At 43.4% G+C, this 16575-nt stretch overlaps 1 protein-coding gene across 1 annotated transcript in view; it reads right to left on the minus strand.

The window, feature by feature from the left end:
- Nucleotides 1-16575, minus strand: part of BAIAP2L2 (BAR/IMD domain containing adaptor protein 2 like 2) — a 125155-nt gene that overhangs the window by 87134 nt on the left and 21446 nt on the right. Inside the window, exon 3 of the mRNA XM_075320865.1 lies at nucleotides 15984-16070. Coding sequence (XP_075176980.1) covers nucleotides 15984-16070 — 87 coding nt within the window. The remainder of the gene's footprint in view (nucleotides 1-15983; nucleotides 16071-16575) is intronic.

Genomic DNA, 16575 nt, shown 5'->3' on the forward strand with positions numbered 1-16575 from the left:
GCGTGAACCCTGAGAGCAAGCTCACTCCGTTAGCCATACGGGTGAGTGGGACCCGACTAGTTTTACACTACAGGGGCCAACCAGTAAAGAAAGTGCCAAGGAAAAGGTCACAGGCTACAAGCAACACCATCGGGCATTGGATCCAAGCGTACCCCCCCCTGCTACAGCGGTGCTAAGAATTCCAGTTTACAAGTTGTCGGTGTCAGCGTTATTGGACTGAGTGAGTACGCAGTGACCCTTTCCTTCCTAACGGTGCTCCCCTCTCACCACCACCAAGCCCCGGGGCACTCTCTCCCCTACCCACGGAGGGGTTAAACACTTAGCTGCCATACCATCGCCACTGGGCACTCTCCACAGCAGCGGGACTACACCTTACCACACACCGTGGGTGGCATCACGAACTCTAACCACAACACCCCTTGTAAATACCCCCTTGTCATTTCAAGTGTCCGCGCGGCCCCTCCCGGGTGCGGAGATCCCTCGAGCCACCGTGGGTCCGGATCCAAGCAGCAGCCCAGCTGCTGGCGCTGGGGCGGTACACCTCGAAACTTCTGGCGTCGCGAACAGCATACGAGCAGGACCCACTTACCTGGGTGACGTGCGCCTTGAAGCCGAAAACCGCGAGTCAAAATTCTCCTTCCCGACAATTCCGCCATTTTCCACCATCTTTTCGCGCCAAAATGCTGTCTTCCCCGAGAAAGCGCGCAAAGCCTAAGCCCGGTCCCTTCGTCTTGCGTATGAGGCTGGAACCGGAAGTTCCCAGAGGGCCACAGCGCGCGAAAAAGTGCTGAGTGAAAACCAAGCGGGCGTGCCAGAATGTAACAACAGCGGAAGTGGAGCAGGGACGCCAGGACTCTGCCATAACGTTCCTGGACAACACAGAGGCAAGATGGCGGAGCGAGACTGGTCACCGGAACGTGTTGTTTCCGGGACTGCGACATGGAGAGAGGAAGAGACAGAACAACTGTGCAGGAGAATGCAGACGCAGTTCCTTTTCATACTGAACCACTGGAGGGAAGAGATGAGGAGCATAGCGATGGCGGTGCGAGCCCGTGAGATGGAAGTCTCACGTGAAGAGAGGGTAAGCGGTTGCCAGTCCCTACTGATTGCCCAAATCCAGCCACTGTGGCTGAGAGATCCGGACCGCCCCCGCTCGCAGCAAGCCTTCCACCGTCACCTACCCTGTCCTCGGCAGACACCGAGCTGCCCACACCAATCCCGGCAGCGGAACTCGCAGTATTAGTGTATGAGTCTTCAGCTACAAAAGCCCCAATCTCGACCATCATCCCAGTCATGACAGCGGTCGTCCTGGCCCCGGCCAGACCAGACGCGGCCGCATCCCCGGGCCAGTCCTCAGAGGCGAAGCACCCGGACACTGCGGAGCAGTCGGTTCTTCAGTTCACAGCTACGGAAGCGGAGCCTGCAGAACCATCGGTTCCACTACTGTGCGGCATCCCGACGTCTGTTGGGACCGCAAGAGTCCACATCAAGCCAGTACCAGTTAGGGAGCTGAGGCCGGACGCTGACGACCCCTACTGGGAACGACACCAATACCAGTTACAAGCTGAGATAGCAACCCGAGACCGGCGACGACGGGACCTTGCCGCCCGTAATAGAGCAGAAAAAGAGCAAGTGAGGATCGCTGCCTCCTGGGTTAAGGGGCCACGGTGCCGTGGCCTTGTAGACCAGTTTGACCCAGAGCAGGGATGGGGTTTCATCCGAGAAGCAGGCCTCACTGCCGGGGTGTTTGTGTCCCAATGAGATGTGGCGCAGCATCTCCCTTGGGACCACCCCGAGCGCAACCTTCAACATGAGGAAATGGTTACCTACACCCGGAACTGCGGGGAGCGGGGCTGGTATGCCCTAGAAGTAACCAAGCATGTGATGTTCGAAGAAGGGTTCGTGTCGGCGTCAGTAGCACATAGTCGCAAGGAAGCGTGGCTACGGGACCCGGCCATCTACTATTAAGAAAAATGTTAAAATACCAGTATTTTTACGATGCCATAGAACTGTTAGGTCTCGGTGTTTTTGGTTATTATTTTCCACAGTTTGTGGTTTTTCATGTAGAGATGTTAGCAAATGAATGCTTGAGTAACCAATTACAAATGAACGAAGAACTTACCTGATTAACAACCAGTTTCCTTTACAGAATGTACACCCGGTACATGGACTCCGTTATGTTTTAGATATATATAAGTAAAGATGGACCATGGTTATAGGACTGGCGTGACCAACACGAACTTGTGTATTGTATATAGTTGCACCTCCTGTGCCAACCAGAGTCGTCTAAGACCATGGCCGGGACCTTAACCTTGTCACGGACCCACCGTAGGTTTCCAGGGGTTCAGGTTGTTTGGGTGGTGGGTTAATTGGATCCGGGACATTGGGACTGGACTGTCGCAGGAAGGGGCTGCAACGGAGTAGGTTGAGCCTCCGTTACCACAAAAACCGGTAGCGTCCCACCGTTGGGCGATGAACTCTCTATAGTTAAGTAACGTTTAAGAAAAGTGCCTCCCTTGCGTGGGATGAAAGTTTTAATAAAATAATGTTAACATTTTCTACCTTTTTTTACAGTTTAAAAAAAAACAAAAAAACTCTGGTGTCCTGTAGCTCGGGGACGAGCTACGTTTAACCAAGGGGGAATGTGACGCCCTGGCCTATCAGGTTGTCACAGGACATTTTGCAATCTGCCCTTCTGCATGGTGTCCATCTCCTCCTTGGTTACGGGTCCCTGGCCTTTGGTGTTGCTAAGAACAAGCCAATCAAAAATCCTAGAAACACTCTGCACCACACGCACCAGACACACCAATGGGTAGCCTTAAGGGAATAGGGCCGCCCACTTGGGGGGTTGGTTTGGGAGGGTCATGAGTGTCAGGAGTAGTCAGTCAAGTGGTGACTCTTGAGAGGAGAGGTCACAAGTTATTGGAGGAGGTTAGGAGCTGGGGTCCTCAGTTACTAGGTGGCAGACGTTGGTCTGGGCCTGGTAGGAGCTGGAACCCCGGTCGCAAGGGATCGTGTCAAGGGGCACGGAACTGCCGAGCAGGGCAGCCGGCAGCCTTGAGCCATCTCCGGGCAGGGGCCAGGGCATGGCGGGGTACGTGGACCCTATGCCGGGAAGTAGCTTCAAGCGTCCTGGTAATTTACCTGACGAGGGTGAAGACTTCATGATTCGTTCTTCACCCGCTCCAAAATCGGGGTACTAGCGCAACGAGGGGAATAGGACTTTCCCAATACACAGTCCAGAAAATCCCAAGTGTGAACCCTGAGAGCAAGCTCACTCCGTTAGCCATATGGGTGAGCGGGACCCGACTAGTTTTACACTACAGGGGCCAACCAGTAAAGAAAGTGCCAAGGAAAAGGTCACAGGCTAACAAGCAACACCATCGGGCACGGGATCCAAGCGTACTCCCTCCCTGCTACAGTGGTGCTAAGAATTCTGGTTTCCAAGTTGTCGGTGTCAGCGTTATTGGACTGAGTGAGTACGCAGTGACCCTTTCCTTCCTAATGGTGCTCCCCTCTCACCACCACCAAGCCCCAGGGCACTCTCCCCCTACCCACGGAGGGGTTAAACACCTAGCTGCCATACCATCGCCACCGGGCACTCTCCACAGCAGTGGTCATACTACACCTTACCACAAACCGTGGGTGGTGTCACGAACTCTAACCACTACACCCCTTGTAAATACCCCCCTTTCATTTTGAGTGTCCATGCGGCTCCTCCCGGGTCCGGAGATCCCTCAAGCCACCGCGGATCCGGATCCGAGCAGCAGCCCGTCTGCTGGCACTGGGGCGGTACAGATTCATCCACGTTTCATCATTATTTCATCATTATTTACTGATCCACTGCTGAGAGTCAATGGATAAATAAAAGCTCAGACCGTTTATTTTTTTCAGATTTTAAAAATGTTTGTGAAAAAAAAACAAAAGAAACATGGAGGTTGCAGGGAATCAGCTCTGTTAGGCAATGGCGGGGACGTAGTAAGGCGGTACAGTCTAAAAAGTCAGTGTTTTATTCACACTGATAACAAACAAACAGTCTTCCTTCAGACAGCTATGTCAAGGAGAAGTCCATCTTATTAAACAGCATGGCATAGGTCCCGGACATGTCAGTCAATTCAGGTATGTTATTCCCATAAAACCTACAGCCCAAACACAAACCCTAGTGAGAAGTTTGGGCTGCCTATTTATACTATTCTAATCCTGCATCTGTGCAACTTGGGCGTTGTCCGAAAACCCGGACTAGCAGAGAAGGTTCAGGGCAGTTTGACCTCCTTCTCTGCTGCTCTCTACTGCTCACCAGTGTGAAAGGCACATGATGGGAGAAATCTACCTTCCATCCAGCACCACACCCTTCACTGTGTTACAAGGCACTAAGGAAAGCACATGAGAACAAAACAGAGCGTTTTATACAGATGTTCAAAAATACATAGATGTGTGAATGTAGCCTTACGAAGCTCTAAGGGGTACTTTGCACGCTGCAACATCGCAAACCGATGCTGCGATGCCGAGCGTGATAGTCCCCGCCCCCGTCGCAGCTGCGATATCATTGTGATAGCTGCCATAGCGAATATTATCGCTACGGCAGCTTCACATGCACTCACCTGCCGTGCGACGTCGCTCTGGCCGGCAAACCGCCTCCTTATTAAGGGGGCGGGTCGTGCGGAGTCACTGCGACGTCACACGGCAGGCGACCAATAGGAGCTGAGGGGCGGAGATGAGCGGGATGTAAACATCCCGCCCACCTCCTTCCTTCGCATAGACGATGGGAGCCACGGTGACGTAGGTAGGAGATGTTCCTCGCTCCTGCGACTTCACACACAGCGATGTGTGCTGCCGCAGGAGCGAGGAACAACATCGGACCGTCGCGTCAGCGTAATTATGGAATCCGCCGACACTACACCGATGATACGATTACGACGCTTTTGCGCTCGTTAATCGTATCATCTAGGATTTATACACTACGATGTCGAGAGAGAGAAGAGAAGAGAGAAGTGCGTCACTTTCGACATGACCCCACCGACATCGCACCTGCGATGTCGTAGTGTGCAAAGTCCGCCTTAGAATGAAATGTAAAAACGATATCAAGATAAACAAAAGAAAGGCCTTGTTCGGGCGTCCATTTTTCTCATACAAGTTCTGTCCGTGTTTCCCACGGATACCACTCGTATGTATGTGGCGCTCTTCACATGTCTGATTTTTTGCGGACTGGTTGGTCCATGCAAAATTGCAGATATTGATCTCGAGTGTTGGATCAAAATTGTCAATGCAAGTATATGGGTCAGTGAAAAAATTGCACAGCACTCCTGGATAGGTTAAAATATTTGTTTCTCATCTGAAAAAAAACTGCTGAAACTTGGGACCAAACTGATGAAAATCTAAACAAAATCACTGATGAAACTTAGGAATGTTTTTCTCGTAAGTTGAAAAAAAATGGGCATCTGAATGAACCCTTAGACGAACAAATTGCTGACAAGAATTAAACAAATTCCTAAAAATGTATAAACATGGAAATGCCAAAAGAAAAATCTAATAATAGTATATAAAAAAATGAGCATGATAATAGAATTGTAGTTATAAGGCTCAATGCTTAAACACATCCATGTTTAAAGAAAGGCTGCCAGTGCCAGATATCAAAAATTAGGGGTCACCACCCAATATCACTCACTTAACTCAAACTATCAAAGCAAAGAGCAAAAATTCACAGGTTCACATTAATATTTAAGGGTAATGCCAGATGGCACTGTTGTGGCGTGGTCATCACGTGGTCACAAACCGTCTACCGTTGACTTCATGCATTTTTTACCTAAACAAACAAGCTTTGACTGCACGTTGTTTAGCAGGGTCATTACTGCTGGTGATCCACGTTGATTAAATTGGGTCATACAGTCAAAAAACAGTCATCAGAGCATGGGGTTTTGGTTGCTTAAAAGGCAATCCCTTTATTTTGTAGGGAAACAGTTGTTTCTTCGACACAACCACATGTCCAATAGTAATGGTAGTGCAGTTTTGTGGGCGACACATTTGTTCATCCGCAAAATCAAATTATAAACAAAAGCAGCTATTAGCACACGGACGCTCCTTCTGGCTTTACCGTAATCATTTCTACCATGGAAACCCATGAGAGAAAAACTAGGAGAAGTATATATTTTTATGATTCCTGACAATGACATAAATCCAATCACATTGGAGGTTTTATAACCCAAAGAGGGGCATTAGAGTAGACAAAGATGCAACATTAAGAGATACGACTTGACGTTGGCTGTTGGGCTCACATAAAACTGGCCTTTTTTGTATGTAAGTTTCACAATTTGTATATATATTTTCTTAGCAGTAATGCATGTTCATATTCTCATATTCATTGTTAACATATCTTAGCATTTCAGAGTGCAACTGTCTCTTTTTTGTTATAAAAATCACAGAAATCCAATCACATTGGAGGTTTTTTTCTTAACCCAAAGAGAGGCACTAGAATAGATAGAGACCCAACATTAAGAGATACACCTTGACGTTGGCTGTTGGGCTCACATAAAACTGGCCTTTTTTATATGCTCAGTTTCTCAAATTTTATATAAATTTTCCTAGTAGTAATGCATGTTCACATTCTCATATCCATTGTTAACATTTAGCATTTTCAAATGCAACTGTCTTTTTTGTTCTAAAAATCACATAAATAGACAGCAAGGTAAGGATTATCACCTTCATTCAGTTTACTATAGAAGAACTTTGACTTTATAACTAGATATCAGTTTACAAGTCCTTACGTTGTGTAATAAAAGAATGTTGGATGCAATTTAGTTAACAAGCTCAAAGTACAAACACTCCCAGGATACTGCACACACTCTTTGGAGTCATCAATAACACCATTAATTCATTATGCCTAAATGCAGTGCACCATGCTGGTTGGACATTTTTGGTTGTGACATTTAAGCCAGAAATGCTAAGGTTCTCCTGAAAATAAACATGTTACTATATTTATTTATATGTTTTAGGCCAAAATAATACAAAACAAGATCACTCACACAATTGCGCCAAATAATGGTCATAGAAGAAAGAATGACCCAAGAACAAAAAATCAAAATCGCTCCCAATCCTGGCAGGACCTCACCCTCGTGTTCTGCTCTGCATTATGCTTGGGCAGTAGCTCTTTTGTTATTTGCTAGTCCCGCTGCCACAAGTCCTACATTGTCATTTTTCATAAATATTTAATTTCTTACACTGAGCACTATATTGCCATCCAAAATCCTTTGATAATTTTCAGATTTCATGATCCCTTGCACACAGTCAAGGCTCCCAGCACCATAGGCAGCAAAACAACCCCAAAACATCTTTGAACCTCCACCATATTTGACCATAGGTAATGTGTTCTTTTCTTTATAGGACTCATTCTGTTTTCGATAAACAGTAGAATGATGTGCTTTACCAAAAATCTCTTTGTCTTATCCATCCACAAGACACTTTCCCAGAAGGACTTTGGCTTACTTGCGTACATTTTGGTAAACTGCAGTCTAACTGATTTATGTCTCTGTGTCCGAAGTAGGGTCCTCCTGGGTCTCCTGCCATAGCATTTCATTTTATTTAAATGCCGATAGACAGTTTGTGCTGACACATACACTCTGAACCTGACAACTTGAACATTTTTTGAACATGATTAGGCCTGCTTATCCACCATCTGGACTATCATGCACTGCAACCTTTCATCATTTTTTTTCTGCCATCCAGTGAGTTAGCTATAGTGCCACAGGTTGTAAACTTCTTGATTATGTTGTGCACCGTGTACAATGCAACTTCAAGATTTCTGGAGATGGACTTGTAACCTTGAGATCGTTGATATTTTTGAACAATTTTGGTTCTCAAGTCTCCAGACAGTTCTCTTCTCCTTTTTCTGTTCTCCATGTTTAGTGTGGCGCACACAGACACACGTTGCAAAGATGGAGTCAACTGCTCCCCTTTTTATCTGGTTTCAGGTGTGATTTTCATATTGCCCACATCTGTTACTTGCCACAAGTGAGTTTGAATGAGCATCACATGCTTGAAACAAAGTTGTTTACCCACAATTCTAGAAAGGTGCCAACAATTTTGTCCAGCCCATTTTGGGGGTATTATGTGAAATTATGTACAATTTACCTTTTTCCCTATTTTTTGTCTATTTCTAATACACACAAAGCAAATAAAAATGTGTATAGTAAAACATGAGTAATTGCAATAACTTCAAGAGTGCCATCACTTTCGGCCAAGACTGTAGATGCATAATGACAAGTTCATCAAGTTCAACTTTCCTTGATCTATGATTTCTTATCTGTGTTTATAGTCTAAGGGGTACTTCACACACAGCGAGATCGCTACTGAGATCGCTGCTGAGTCACGGTTTTTGTGACCTCATTAGCGATCTCGCTGTGTGTGACACCGAGCAGCGATCTGGCCCCTGCTGTGAGATCGCTGCTCGTTACACACAGCCCTGGTTCGTTTTTTTATTGTTGCTCTCCCGCTGATAAGCACACATCGCTGTGTGTGACAGCGAGAGAGCAACAATCCTGAATGTGCAGGGAGCAGGAGCCGGCGTCTGACAGCCTGCGGTAAGCTGTAACCAAGGTAAACATCGGGTAACCAAGGTGGTTACCCGATATTTACCTTCGTTACCAGCCTCCGCAGCTCTCACGCTGCCAGTGCCGGCTCCTGCTCCCTGCAAACGCTAAGCTAAGCGGTGTGCGCTGGTAGCTAAGGTAAACATCGGGTAACCATACCCGATGTTTACCTTAGTTACCAGTGTCCGCAGCTTCCAGACGCCGGCTCCGTGCAAGCGCAGCATCGCTTGCATGTCGCTGCTGGCTGGGGGCTGGTCACTGGTCGCTGGTGAGATCTGCCTGTTTGACAGCTCACCAGCGACCATGTAGCGATGCAGCAGCGATCCTGACCAGGTCATATTGCTGGTGGGATTGCTGCTGCGTCGCTAAAGTGTGACGGTACCCTAACGCTTAGGAAAATAAACAACAAATCCTTACTTAGGTGATTCAGGGTCTTATCAGTACAATGACTTTTTTTTGCATAAATGTGTGCTTTTTATCTTACTTGACAGTGATTATTTAGAAATTATTACAACTGATTTGTGATATTAGTATATATTTTTATGGAGCATTGATTTTGGGTAATTCTTGCTCATAATTGTTGTCTAACCCAGTAGTCTTCTCTTTAATATCCTAACACAGGGATGTATTTGCCTGTTTATGGATTAAATGGACTCCATCAGCAAAGACTGACTGTTCAAACCAAGAATAGGCGTTTGATGCACCCTTGGGTGACCAAATTCTTTAAGTGCATCTTCCCACCTACTTGCTTTTCCACTATCTCCACCCCCTTTCTTTGATTGACAGCTCTGGCTTTATAGAGTCAGAGAAGGGAAGGTGCATTTAAATGATTAGCCCCGCGCTGATGCACTAAGCGCCTGTTCTTGGTTTGAACAGTCATTCTGTGCTTATGGACACCAATGGAGCTCAGGTATCATTTTTTCATTATAGAATTTTTATTTTTGGGAATTTTTGCCTTTGCCTTTTAATGACAGTCTATATTCAATTTCTGTTTTTAATGCAGACTTTCTTTGTAAAGATCTGTTGTTAGGCATTTGAGGGTGTGATGTATAGAAATACAGTATATATTCAGTCATTGTTGGTTAATTGTTGTAGCAACTGCTTCAACTTTTGAAAGCCATATCAAAGTCAAAACATCATTCAGAAGATAAGGGAAGTCTGTAAAGCAGAAAGGATGTAGAAAACGGCAATTTGTTCTCAGGTTAATAAAAAAATTAACTCCTAAATGACTGCTAAATAGTGTTGGGCAGACTCGCAGATAACCAGGACTGGCGGATCTAAATGGGTTTAAAAAAATATCCAGTTCTGGCTCGGAATTGATTCCACATATCTGGCCGGATGCCGGTTCCTATATAAGTCCAGTGGGGACCAGAATCTGGCGTTAAAAATCGTGATAGAAGGAAGATGAGATTTTTGGGTGTTTGTGTTTGTTTATTTTCACTTACAGATTAGTAATAGGGGTCTCATAGATACCTCCCATTACTAATCTAAGGCTTAGTGGTAGCTGTGGACTGTTATTAACCCCTTATTACCCAAATGGCCACCGAACCAGGGCAATTGGGAAGAGCCAGGTAAAGTTCTGGGACTGTGGCATCGAATGGATGCGGCAATCTTGGGAGGCTGCAGTCTGCTATTTTTAGGCTAGAGGGCCCATCCTCAGTCTCTCCAGTCTGAGAATAACAGCTCCCAACTGTTGGGCTTTATCATGGCTGGGTATCAAACATGGTGGGGACTGCACGATGATTTTTTAAATTAGTTATTTAAATATTAAAAAAAAGCTGCATGCGTTCCCCCTATTTTGATAAACAGCCAAGAAAAGCACATGGCTGGGGGCTGCAGCCTGTAGCAGTATGCTTTATCTGTGCTGGTATCATGATATGGGGGGACCCTACACCAATTTTTTTCATTTATTTAGTGTTACACCTCGATAGTGACCCGCAGACAGCGCATGTGATTGGTTGCAATCAGATGTGGTCACACAGGCTGAGGGTGGGTCTGACTGCAACCAATCACAGACACCAGGACAATCGGTGGATGGGGGAAAGCAGTGCATATGGATGAGCAATAATGAGTGGCCCCAGAAGAAGAGTGAGTGGCCTGGGAGTAGTTACCTCTGCACCAGAGACTCGGTAAGTATGAAGCGATTGCTTCATTCTTATTTTCTTTATTTTTCCTTTATTTTTTTTTTTGTTTCCCAAGTTGCTGGATCTTGATCATTAGCCGATATTCCCCAAGAATTCCAATCCCAGGTATGGCATTCGGGTACGTTTGAAACTGCGTGGATTTGGACTTTTGCAGTCCGGGTCCGCCCATCATTACTGCTAAAAGAAAGCTTGAATGCTTTTAATTAATTGTTTTAAAATAAGATATGATTCCTTCCCATAAATTGCAGTGATGAAGAGTGATTTTCATCTTTCTAGTTTTAAACTGGGTTGGCATACAGAAATAATTAAATAAGTTACCTAATTAAATAATGAACTTAAACAATTGCAATTGGTTAATTCTCCAATATCTTAAAGGCCTTATATAGATAGAATATAGTTCTGAAACGGCTGGGTCCAGCTCTACTCATTTTTTGTATTTCCCGTGAGATTCCAATTCTGTAACTTTTTTTTTTTTTAATTCTGCACTGCCGTCCTCAGTTATTTCTATTGGTAATTTAAGAATAAATCGACAATTGAGTGTTACAATTCACTTCATCAAAATGGTTTGTCCCTATACAAGCTTAAAGTGTGCTGATTGAACTTTGTCAGAGGGTTACTCTTAGCTGGCAACACCCAGTTGTCAATTTATTTATACATTTCTAGGAGGAATGCCAGCACAGTTTTAAAAGAAAAATGTGTTTATCATTGTCATATTATGCAAAATGCAAATATTTCCTTAAACAATCATGTCAAGAAAACTGACAGATTGGTAAAAATAACTTGCACTTAAACTCCATTGCTACATGATGGCTTTTCACAAAGATATTACAAAGATCAATTGACATGGGATGGACGAACAGTGTACTTTCTCTCCAAATACAATGATGGAAAATCTACAGCACAATATAGCAGCAGCAAAGTGGATAAGGGTTGATCAAATCCCATGGAAATTGATCTGAGTTGCAGATTTTTTTTAATCAGCAGCCTGTCAATTTGTGCTGAGGAATCGTGTTTTGGTGCAATATTTTGCCAGAAGATGCAGATTGGGTGCAGGAATATGATGTATAAATTTAAGCACCAAATTTGCATCTCTTCGCAAAAAACCCCCCCACGGTTTTCTGGCAGGAGATGCAGGTTTGTGAGGTCACTGAGTTTAATGAGGTCACTTGAGGTCAGGTTACCTGCGGTTAAAGCTGGGGTACCGTGGGAACCTAAACCTGTGACCACAAATAAACTGAGTGACGTCATCATTCAATTGCTGCAACTCAGTCATTCTCTGCCTAAAGCACACAGTGTGCAGTCATGTTCTGTTTCCGAGCACTGTGCCTTCAATAATGTAGTAAAGCTGGAATAGTTGTGGGACCTTGTGTTGATTACGTCGGAACTGGGTGTTTTGGAGGTTAATAAACGTGAGAAAGAGGGTGTATTTTGTATTTTATTTCAAATACAGGATTTTTTCTGTGTTTTGTGTTTTATTTCTTTTCGCTTACAGATTAGTAATATGGGGGGTCTCATGGACGCCTCCCATTACTAATCTAGGGTTTAGTGGCAGCTGTGAGCTGTCATTAACCCCTTATTACCCTGATTGCCACCACACCAGGGCAATATGGATGAGCCGGGTAAAGTTCCAGGATTGTCACATCTAATGGATGCGACAAACCTGGGTGGCTGCATGCTGCTATTTTTAATCAAAATAGTATTAGTGTGCACTAAATATTATTTTTTAGAGGTGCTAGTGAAAGGACCGAGGACCAAGTCATATATCCAGAAGGGAACACTGCACTTTTTTATTTTTCTTAATAAATGAGACAAAGTAGAAATTAATATTTCTTTGCAAAAAACGTGTGGATTTTTTATTTACTGGTGACCAATAGAAACGGACATTTCAGCATTAATGTGCCTTTGTCATACATAGTCGCTGCATGGCAGAAGAAAGGAATGTGAGGTGAAGAGAAAATTTCGAAAAGCAATATACCATGTAGAAAGTCCCAAGATAAAGGTCTTTTTAGCCATTCAATTGAATATATACTTGCTGGTAGCTTTATGGTGCCTGGACCATAGGGAGTTAATGCTTGTATAAGGCTCCAAATAGGGACGCCTCCGTCTGACTGCCTCATTCCCAGGATGTGGTTGTGTGACATTGGCTCTGGTCAACTTCACACCAATGGAAAGACAGGATAGGTATGATTCAGACTATCCACAGTGTTCCCATAGTTCTGCAGCTCCATTTTGGAGAATAGGAGGACAGAGCACCATGGTAAAAAGTGATTGTACTATATAAATGCTCAAATTCCATAGGGGACTAAAACCAATATGCAAAAAATAGTTAAAGGTAACCTGTCACCACTTTTTTGGCATATAAGCTGCGGCCACCACCACCGGGCTCTTATATACAGCATTCTAACATGCTGTCTACAAGAGCCCAGGCCGGGGGTATAACATAAAAAACACTTTATAATACTTACCTAACGGTTGTGTGGTGGGCCTTATGGGCATCTCCGTTGTCCGCTGCCGGCGCCACCTCTTTCGGCCATCTTTGTCCTCTTTCTGAAGCCTGTGTGCGTGACGCGGCTATGTCATACACACTCGTCGGTCCTGCGCAGGCGCACTACAATACTTTGATCTGCCCTGCTCAGGGCAGATCAAAGTGCGCCTGCTCAGGACATGAATGCCGGCGAGTGTGTATGACATCGGACCCGTCATGCACCGCGGCTAGAGAAGAAGGAGAACAAAGATGGCCAAAAGAGGCGGCGCCGGTACCAGACAATGGAGACACCCATAAGGCGCGACCGTATTATAAAGTGTTTCTTATGTTATGCCCCCGGCCTGGGCCCTTATATACAGCATGTTAGAATGCTGTATATAAGAGCCCGGTGGTGGTGGCCACAGCTTATACGCCAAAAAAGTGGTGACAGATTATTTTAAAAAATATATACGATATATATATATATATATATATATAAAAAAAGGTTTTCCATTTGAAAAAAATATAAAAATTAACACATCCATGAAAGTCCAACCTTTCAAAATACCGTATATAAATATTTAAATCCATCCAGTAAATGCTGTAGAGGAAAAGAAAATAGACAAGGCTACAATAAAAGTGATTAAAAAACATGTGTACACCGTACCAATAAAAACTACAGCTTGATCTGCAAAAGAACAAGCTCTATCAACAGTAAAATAAAGTTATGGGTCTAAAAAAATCTCGGCACACACATAATAGGAGATAGAGTTAGATTCAGAAATATTTGGTCAGCGACTGGATCTTCGTGATTTGAGCTCTTCATGCCACTAATTTTTTATCTAAAATCAAAGTGTAGACTTTCAGGTTTAACAAAAATATCCTGTGAATTGTTTAGGAATTGCAGCCATATATTTACAGTCTCCTCATTTCAAGGGCTCAAAGGTAATTGGACAAATTGACTTCACCATAAATAAAATGTTCATTTTTAATACTTTGTAGAGAATCCTTTGCAGGCAATGACTGCCTGAAGTCTAGAAGCCAGGGACGTCACTCACTACTGGTTTTCCCCATTTGTGATGCTTTTCCGTCCTTTACTGCAGCTGAATTCCGTTGTTACTTGTTTGTGGGTCTTTCTGCTTTAACTTTTGTTTAAGCATGTGAGATGCAGCTCTATGGGGTTAAGATCTAGTGATTGACTCCACCAATGAAGAATACTCCACTTCTTTACCTTAAAAATCTCCTGAGTTGCTTTCGCAGTATATTTTGGGTCATTGTCCATCTGTACTGTGAAGCGCCGTTCAATCAACCTTGCCGCTTTTTCTTGAATCTGAGCAGAAAGAATAGCCCTTCAGAATTCATCCGTCTGCTTCTGTCTTCAGTCACATCATCAATAAACACTAGTGACCAAGTGCTATTGGAAGCCATGCATGCCCGTCCATCATGCTGCCTCCGCCATGTGTTATAGATGCTGTGCTGTGCTTTGGATCATGATACACTCCAATCCTTCTCCATACTTTCTTCTTCCCATCATTCTGGTACAGGTTGATCTTCATTTCATCTATCTAAAGTATGATTCCCAGAACTGGACAGCTTTTTTAGATTGTTTTGGGCAAAGTCTATTCTGACTTTTCTATTTTCAAAGTTGATAAAAGGTTTGCACCTTGTGGTGAACCCTCTGTATTTGCTGTCATGAAGACATCTCTTTATGGTAGACTTAGATATTGAAACACCTATTTCCTGGACAGTGTTCCTCACTTGGGTGCATGTTGTGAAGGGGTTTTTCTTCTCTATGGAAAGGATCCTGCAATCATCCATTACTGTTGTCATCCTTGGATATCCAGGCCTTTTTGAGTTCACAAGCTCACCTGTGCACATCTATTTTTTACAGAATGTACCAAACTGTTGATTTGACCACTAACATTTCTGCTATCTCTCTGATGGATTTCTTCTTTTTTTCAGGCTAATGATGGTCAATTTCTCTTCCATTGAGAACTCCTTTGACTCCATGTTGTGAGTTCACAACTACAACTTCCAAATTCAAATGCCACATCTGGAAGCAGCTGCAGACCTTTTACCTCCTTAATTGATGATAGATAAACAATAGAAAAAGCCATGCAGTCCATTAAAGAGCTTTTGAGATAATTGTCCAATTACTTTTGTTCCCTTGGAAAAGAGGCAGCTACGTATTATAGAGCTGTAATTCTTAAACCCTTACTCCAATTAGGATGTGAATACCTTCAAATTAAAACTGAGTCTGCACTTTAAGCTCATATTTATTATGTAACTGTATCTTGAATATAGTATCATAGAATGATAGAATGGTAGAGTATTTTTTGGAATAGCACTAAAATGCCAAAATTTGTGTCACTGTCCAAATATTTCTGGACCTATATTCCCCTATGGCTCAATAAAATGTAGAAGGTTATGAGGATGGTGGATCTCACTGCTAAAATGAAAAGTACCCATGACAAATTACTAAAGACTTGGCATTAGTGAATTATTTTTCAAGAGTTTTCAGAACTTTACTGCAACCGTACTCTAAAATTTACAGATTCATTCCCCCAACAATTTTTTTCTTCTCTACTATGTTTTATTTTTTTTCTCCCTTCCACTAGAAAGATTAGTTACTACTCTCTATCCAGTCATTTCCCTAGGCAGTAGATATGCTGATAACTGTAAACCGTAGCAATCATTTTAATTACTTCCAATATCTTCACATTTCCTTTGCATATACATTACAATAGAATACATTTTATAGAAAAACCTATTAAGTTCTTTGCACTGACTCACCCAGGCTATGACACGCAGAGTTCTGTAACGCTTGTTCACCTATCTTCCTAATTGCATTAAAATAAGACTCAGCAACTTCAGATAGACCTGTGGATAGAGAGGACATCAGAGCGTATTATAGATCATTGTGAAGACATATCTAAACTTTCTGTGCAGTAAACTTGTTAATGTCTTTAACGTGAAGCTTCAACTTTAGATAACCATAGTCTGACAAATATTAGCAAATCTCTGTAATGTCTATTTTTGTCCTGCACAACAAAATGTTGCATTTTTGATGCTAGAAAATCTTGCTAGCTTAAGTTCAGAGGTGTGTACAAAAAATGTCCAGTTTTCATACAGAAGAAGAAAATTATTTTCCATCCGTATTGATGTCATTAGTTGTGTTTACACTGTGTGCAGAATTATTAGGCAAGTTGTATTTTAGAGGATTTTTTTTATTATTGATCAACAACTATGTTCTCAATCAATCCAAAAAGTCTCAAATATCAAAGCTTAATATTTTTGGAAGTTGGAGTGTTTTTTTTTTAGATTTGGCTATCTTAGGAGGATATCTGTTTGTGCAGGTAACTATTAATGTGCAGAATTATTAGGC

Source organism: Anomaloglossus baeobatrachus, chromosome 8 (assembly GCF_048569485.1).
Source record: "Anomaloglossus baeobatrachus isolate aAnoBae1 chromosome 8, aAnoBae1.hap1, whole genome shotgun sequence".
NCBI lineage: Eukaryota > Metazoa > Chordata > Amphibia > Anura > Aromobatidae > Anomaloglossus > Anomaloglossus baeobatrachus.